Here is a 7,569-nt window from a genome sequence, read left to right as displayed (position 1 = left end):
GTTAAAAGCACTGTCTGTTCTTCCAAAAGTCCTGAGTTCAGTTCCCAGCAATGACATGGTGGCTCACAACCATCTATTGTGAGATCTGGTGCCTCCTTCTGGCCTGCTGGCACACATGTAGACAGAATACTGTATAAATAATAAATAAATAAAATATTTAAAAGAAAAAAAAAGAAGAGGAGAGAAAAAAGAAAAAGAAAAGAAAAAGAAAAAGAAAGCCCAAACATGCTGGAGACAATGCCTCAGTGGTTTAGTTCCCAGCACCCACATGGTAACTCACATCCATCTGTAACTGCAATGCAAGGGAATCTAGGAGATCCTGACCTCTCTGGGTACCACATGCATGCAGGCAAACTCTTGTATGCATAGAAATAAAATTCCAAAAGAATTGATATTTTTTATTAAAAAATAAAAAATAATTAAAAACAAAAAAGAATTGTTTTTAAGCCAGGAGTGGTGGCACACACCTTTAATCCCAGCACTCGGGAGGCAGAGGCAAGCGGATCTCTGTGAGTTCGAGGCCAGCCTGGTCTAGTCCAAGACAGCTCTTGTCTTCCTTCCTTCCACCATTTCTTTCTCCTCTTCTCTTTCACAGTGTCATGGGGTGAAGGCAGGGACTGGGGCTTGAAACAAGGACTGACACATGACAGATAAGTGCTCTGTTACAGAGCCACATCCCCAGTCCTGAGGTTTCAACTTCCAAAACAAAACAGTAGGGCTGGTGGGATGGCCCAGTGGGTAAAGGTGCCTGCTCCGAAGCTTGATAAGACTTGAGTTCAAGCCGGGCGTGGTGGCGCACACCTTTAATCCCAGCACTCGGGAGGCAGAGGCAGGCGGATCACTGTGAGTTCGAGGGCAGCCTGGTCTACAAAGTGAGTCCAGGACAGCCAAGGCTAAGACTTGAGTTCAGTTGCTGGAACCCACACAAAGATGGAAGGAACCCAGCCGTGGTGGCACACGCCTTTAATCCCAGCACTCTGGAGTGAGAGGCAGGTGAATATTCTTGAATTCAAGGCCAGCCTGGTCTACAAAGTGAGTCCAAGACAGCCAGGGCTGATACAGGGAAACTCTGTCTGGAAAAACAAAAGACAAAACAAAAAAAATGGAAGGAGAGAGCCCACTGCCTCAAGTTATCTTCTGACCTCTACACACAATGATGTGGCATGTATACATGCCAAATAATAAATAAATAAACAAGTAAATAAGTAAATAAATAACTAAATGTACTTTTAGGAAAAGTTATTCTAGATGTGGTGGCATACATCTTTTATTCAAGCACTTGGGAGCCGGAGGCAGGCAGCTCTCTGTGAGCTTGAGGCCCGCCCAGTCTATATAAAGAATTCTAAGCCTGACCCAGGGCTATTTAGTGAAATCTGGTCACACAAAACAATTTGTGGGTCAGCAAGATTGCTCAGTAGCTTAAGGCACTTGGCATACAAGCCTCATATCCTGAATTCAGTTCCTGACCCTATGTGGTAGAAAGAGAAAACAGACACACACACTGAAACTCATTTGCATGTGAATGCACATTTGAACAACCACTAAGCGGATGAATGTAATAAACAATATATTTTTTGACATATTTATTTATTATTAGGTATACAGTGCTCTGTGTGCATGTACACCTGCAGGCCAGAAGAGGGCCCGAGGATTAAACTCAGATCAGCAGGCTTCCCAATGCTTGGATTAAAATGGCTTGGGGCAGGCATGGTGGTTCATGCCTTTAAGCCAGGTCTAACTGTGTCTTGTACGTGGGAGGCAGAGGCAGGCAGATGTCTATAAATTGGAGGTCAGCCTGGTCCACATAGGGAGTTCAAGGTGACCCAGAGTTACATACTAAGATCCTATTTCAAATAAATAAACAGAGGCTTAGAAGAATGTGTGTGTACGTATGTGTGTGTGTGTGTGTGTGTGTGTGTGTGTGTGTGTGTATCTCTATATTGTTGCCTGTTTCCTTATGAAAGCTGTGTGTGCTAAGGGAAAATGGTGGGCAGGAGAGGTGGTTCACTGGCTAAGAGCACAAAGCGCTCTTACAGAAGACGCAATTCAGGGCTGGAGAGATGGCTCAGTGGGTAAGAGCACAGCCTGCTCTTCGAAAGGTCCTGAGTTCAATCCCCAGCAACCACATGGTGGCTCACAAACATCTATAATGTAATGTAATGTGATGTGATTGCCCTCTTCTGGCCTGAAGGTGTACATGCAGGCAGAACACTGTATACATAATAAATCTTAAAAAAAAAAAAAAAAGACGCAATTCAGCTTCTAGCACCCACATCAGGCAGCTTACAACTACCTGTAACTCCACCTCTGTGGAATCCAATGCCTCCTCTGGTATTCACAGGCACTGTGCTCACTTGCACATGCCCACATAGACAAACATAACTATGCCAGCATGGAGGCGCACACCTTTAATCCCAGCACTCAAAGGTAGAGGCAGGCAGTGCCTTTCCCTGCCGAGCCATTTCCTAGCTCTGGCCTTGAACTTTGGATCCTCCTCCTCCTTAAATCCTCCAGGGAGTGGAACTGCAGGCGTGAGCCACAAAACCCAGCTCCCAGCTTAGATCTTCTCAGAGGAATGACTGACTAATCCTAAACCACCAAGGGGAAAAGAAAAAAGTAATACTATTTTCTTCCACTGACTTAAACAGTTACCTCATCTTTTCTTGGGTTTCCTAAACTTGTGGGTCTCTTTTCCCTCTTAAAACCCGTCAGAGCGCCTGGAGGAGCTTCCTTCTGTCTCAGGCCTGCCAGGGCGTTCCAGCCTGAACATCTGTTTCTCCAGCCTTACAGCTGTTCTCTCAGCTCCTGGCTTTGTCCTGGCAGGTGACAGGAGCATTTCCGCTCCCTGGGTTTCTGGCGCTAGCCTGCTTCCACTTGCCTGAGGTTTTCAGGCCCCTCAGCGTCTCCCAGTCCGCTCTCAGCGTGGCTTTTGGGTTTTTATTTTCTGCTTCGTGTCCAAGGACAAGAAACAGTCTCTTACACGAAAAGAATAAGATGTTCAGCCGGGTGGTGGTGCGCACGCCTTTAATCCCAGCACTCGAGAGGCAGAGGCAGGTTGATCCCAGTGAGTTCGAGGCCAGCCTGGTCTACAAAGTAAGTCCAGGACAGCCAAGGCTACACAGAGAAACTCTGTCTCCAAAAACCAAAAAATAAAAAATAAAAAAAATCATATGTTCACGTGTCTTCTTTTCTTTTCGTTTTTTTTGAGACAGGGCTTCTCTGTGTAGCTTGGAACTTACTCTGTAGACTAGGCTGACCTGGAACTCACAGTGATCTGCCTGCCTCCGTCTCCCTGAGTGCTGGGATTGTGTGAGCTGCCACAGCCACAGCCTGGCTGACCCTTTTCATATTTTAAAGTTCAAGTTTTTTGTTTTATATTATTATTGTTGTTCTTTTATTTTGGGGAGTTTTGAGACAGGGTTTCTTTGTGCAGCCGTGGCTGCCCTGGACTCCCTTTGCAGACCAGGCTGGCCTCGAATTTACAAAGATCCGCCTGCCTCTGCCTCTGGAGTGCTGGGATTAAAGGCGTGGGCTACCACGTCCGGCTAAATTTCAAGTTTTTAATTAATTCATTTATTTTGAGGCAGAAGGGCAGCACAGGGGCAGTGTTTGCCTAGTTTTCAGGAGGCTATGAGTTCAGTCCCCAGCACCAAGCAAAAAGGTGTGAGGGAAGGCAGGGCTGTGAGATGGCTTAGCAAGCCAGGGCGCTTGCTGCCAAGCCTGATAACTTGAGTTTGACCCCTGGGATCCACACAGTAAGAATTAAACTGGTAGAGGGAAAAGGAAAGAGTTTTTCATTTCTTGGCTGAGAGGCACCTGCTCCCTCTCCTCTATGCAAATAAGCAGAAACGTTCTCACTGCTCAGCCGCCTTTGTTGTAGGAACTTTGTTCTTGACTCTGTTACCGTAGCCATGGAAGCCGGTCACGTGGTGTGTTTCTCAGGCCGCTTTGTTTTGCAAAGTCAAAGCCGGAGGCTGACGTCCAAGGGGGTTGGACCTCCCGCGATTGTGATTGATCCTTCCTTGTGTGAGGCTGGGATTTTGAGGGGGCTTCAATGAATGTCACGGATGATCCTTTCCAAGGAGCCGAGGTGACACAGCCCTCAGAGTCCCAAGGCTGCATCTCACTTGCTCAGGAGCGGTAAAGGGCATCGATTCTTCTTCCTACTTTGTACACACTCTCAAAATCAGTCTCTTTTTTTTTTTTTTAAAGATCTATTTATTATTATGTATACAGTACTCCGCCTGCAAATACACCTGTAGGATGGAAGAGGGCATCATATCATATTATAGATGGTTGTGAACCACCATGTGGTTGCTGGGAATTGAACTCAGGACCTTCGGAAGAGCAGGCGGTGCTCTTAACCACTGAGCCATCTCTCCAGCCCCAAAATCAGTCTCATCGGTTTGACGCTAGTTAGGTGCTTCCTCTTTCAAACAATGACTGTGGCCAAGAGACTATGATGCTCTGATTGGCCACAGATGGGTCTTGTCTCCACCTTGTGTGTGAGTTGACATATTCCTGAGTATGTGTGCACAGCTTCCCACATGCACTTGCCTATCTATGTGTACAGAGGCCAGAAGTCGACATCAGGTGTCTTCTCACTGAACCAAGTGCTCATCAGTGTGCGTCAGGGATCCTCCTGCCTCTGCCTCACCTGCACTGGGATTGCTGGGGAACACTACTGAGCCTGACTTTTTATGTAGGTGCTGGGATTCGAACTTGGGACCTCATGCTTGCCATGTGAGCCATCTATCCAGCCCCACTGTGTCAGTCCAAGTACCCAAGTCTCGGGGATGGTGGACTATTTTTTTTCTCCAAGAGAACAAAATTCTATTATCAGAGAATTCAGAGGCGGTAATGGGGGGAGGGATGGGGGGGGGGTGAGGAGCATGACCTCTCCATCCCAGCAAAGCAATAGGAGCCAACTACAGAGAACAGAAAGTGCCTAGTTCCTTCCTGGCCACTAGCTTCCTGGAGACAATGTTAGGCTTCTGCTTCAGTCGCCTACCTGTGATGTCATTGCCCACCTGCCACGGGGGGGGGGGGGGGGCTTGGCCCTGCCCAGTATATAAAAGGACAGACCCACCTGGCCCCTCTCTCTAACTCCCTTTCTCTCTCATCTCTCTCCCTTCTTCTCTCTCTTCTTCTCTCTCTGGGGTACCCCTCCCCTCTTTCTTCCCTCATCAGGCTCATATAATAAACCTCCATATAATATATCTGTTGCCTGGCATCTTGTTTTCTTATTTTTTTAAAACATAAAATCGGTGGCCCATATGGGGAATTCAGCTGGTGCTGGGTGCAGAAAGGTGGCAATTGGGTAGTTAGGGAGAAGAGAGTCCCAAAACCAGTAAAGGGGGTGGGGGTGGGGGCGGGGAGGAATCCCACTTTATGTGATAGGCACTGGGTGAGAAACGTAGGCTGTTGATTGGCGGTACTTACTTGGATTCCGTTTGACCTGAGAGATGGATTTCTGTAACTTACAAGAATCCTTTTAATCCCAGCACTTGGGAGGCAGAGGCAGGTAGATCGCTGTGAGTTCGAGGCCAGCCTGGTCTACAGAGTGAGTCTAGGACAGCCAAGGCTACACAGAGAAACCCTGTCTCGAAAAACCAAAAAAAAAAAAAAAAAAAAAAAAAAAAAATTAAAAAAAAGGAATCCTTTTAAGTTCATAAGGGGAGATAAATTATAGACATGTTAGCATCAGTGGAGGCTTGGGAACATTATTTCACTCCCGCCGGGGTGCAGCCTGAGCCAGCTCCGCCAGGGACCTGTTTCAGATGCAGCCGAAAAGGGAACACAGTCCCACAGTTGCTCCAGTCCAGCCTCATAGAGCTCGTCAGCTGGACCTGCATTGCCCCTCCCAGCCATGGATGTTCTTAGACCCTGGACAACAAGTACAACAGCCTGCTCTCCCAGGACCTGGCCAACATTTCAGCCTTTTAACCCCCTGTCGCCGGCCTACCGTCAGCAGGAAACAAAGACATTGCTTCACCCCTGATCCATTGACGAAGGCTGAAATGGTGTGCTCCAGACCCGGGACAAACAGCTCCAGGTTCCCCAACACTCCTCAGTCCCTATCTGCTGCAGGACATGGCTGGCACAGCCTGCCCTCTACCTGAACTTTCAGGGCAGAGCTTTTCCTTCCCTTTCACCACATCATCTGGACATTTTGTTGCTATTGCTTTTTTCTGTCTCTCTTTTCCCCTTAAGTGGCAGCCAAAAGCTGTTTCCAATGAACCCTACATTTATATGTTTTAACTTACCTTACATAAAAACAAGCTAACGTTCCTCATTTTTTAATTATAGGAAAAGGGAGGAATGTTAAGATTCTGACTCAGTCCACCTTCCTGTGATGTCATTGTCCACCTGCTACGGGGGCATGGCCCTGCCCAGTATAGAAAAGGACAGACCTACCTCCCTTTTACCCCTCTCTCTCATCTCTGTCTCACTTTTCTCCCTCCTCTCTCTCTCTATCCCTTCCTCTGTCTCTGTCTCTGTCCCTCTCTCTCTGGGGTATTCCTGCCCCCTTTTTTTTTCTCTCCCCATGTTCATATAATAAACCTCCATATAGTGCTGGAGAGATGACTCAGAGGTTAAGAGCACTGACTGCTCTTCCAGAGGTTCTGAGTTCAATTCCCAGCAACCACATGGTGATTCACAACCATCTATAATGAAATCTGGTGCCCTCTTCTGGCTTGTAGGTGTACATTCAGGCAAAACATTGTATACATAATAAATAAATCTTAAAAAAAAAAAACCTCCATATATGATGTTACCTGGCATCTTCTTTACTTTTCTTTCTTTCTTTTTTTTTTCTTTTTTCTTTTTTGACTTTCTAGGGTCTTAAATAGTCAATGCAGAGGACTGGGTCACTTCAGCTCCTTCACTGCCAAACCAGGGGACAGAGACTGCTTCAGTTTCTTTGCCTTCTCCTTGCCTGTGATGAGCAGGGTGTAGAGGTACCTGCTGCAGTGAACCTTGAACTTCACATTATCTTTGTTCTTCTTGGTCTTGACAGCTTTGGCATCCTTCCGCCAGGCTGTGAGCAGAAAGCCCTTGATTTCCTCAATTTTCCGAGGCATGGCCACGGACACTCGGCGCTGGAGACCGTACAGCGGAAAGAACCGGGGAAAAAAAAGCTTATTTCCTTATTTTCTTAAACATAAAAGGAACCTCTCCAGGTCTCCAGTTCAGGGAAGCAGGACCAAACACCCATTGGCTTTTTATGGGGAGTTTTAAAGGTTTTGTTTACTTGTTAATTGTAATTTACTTTTCAGGATAGGGTTTCTCTGTGTATCCTTGAAGACCAGACTGGCCTGGAACTCAGAGATCCACCTGCCTCTGCCTGGAGTTAAAGAAGTGTACTACCATGATCAGCTTTCCTTGAAACTATTTTTTTAAAAGATGTATATGCGTGCACTGCTTTCATGCACATCAAAGAGGGGATCAGATTCCATTACAGATGAACCGTGTGGTTGCAGGGAACTGAATTTAGGACCTCTGGAGACTAGCCAGCTCTCCTAACCACTGAGCCATCTCTTCAGCCTCTTTCTTTTCTAAAACAAA

The 7,569-nt window shown here is 46.7% G+C and overlaps 1 protein-coding gene across 1 annotated transcript; it reads right to left on the bottom strand.

Moving 5' to 3' along the window:
• Positions 1-6,825: 6,825 nt before the first annotated feature.
• LOC311586634 (large ribosomal subunit protein eL38-like) lies at positions 6,826-7,223 on the bottom strand. The gene has a single exon (XM_084762752.1). The coding sequence runs from the start codon at positions 7,083-7,085 to the stop codon at positions 6,873-6,875; it is 213 nt and encodes a 70-aa protein (XP_084618878.1). The 5' UTR covers positions 7,086-7,223; the 3' UTR covers positions 6,826-6,872.
• Positions 7,224-7,569: the final 346 nt, after the last annotated feature.

Source organism: Acomys minous (genome assembly GCF_964271855.1).
Source record: "Acomys minous genome assembly, chromosome: 16".
In the NCBI taxonomy this organism is placed as follows: Eukaryota; Metazoa; Chordata; class Mammalia; order Rodentia; family Muridae; genus Acomys; species Acomys minous.
This window is presented reverse-complemented; position numbering and strand designations above follow the sequence as displayed.

Coding starts and splice junctions, on each gene's coding strand:
- LOC311586634 (XM_084762752.1), bottom strand. CDS start 7,085: ATGCCTCGGAAAATTGAGGAAATCAAGGGCTTTCTGCTCACAGCCTGG.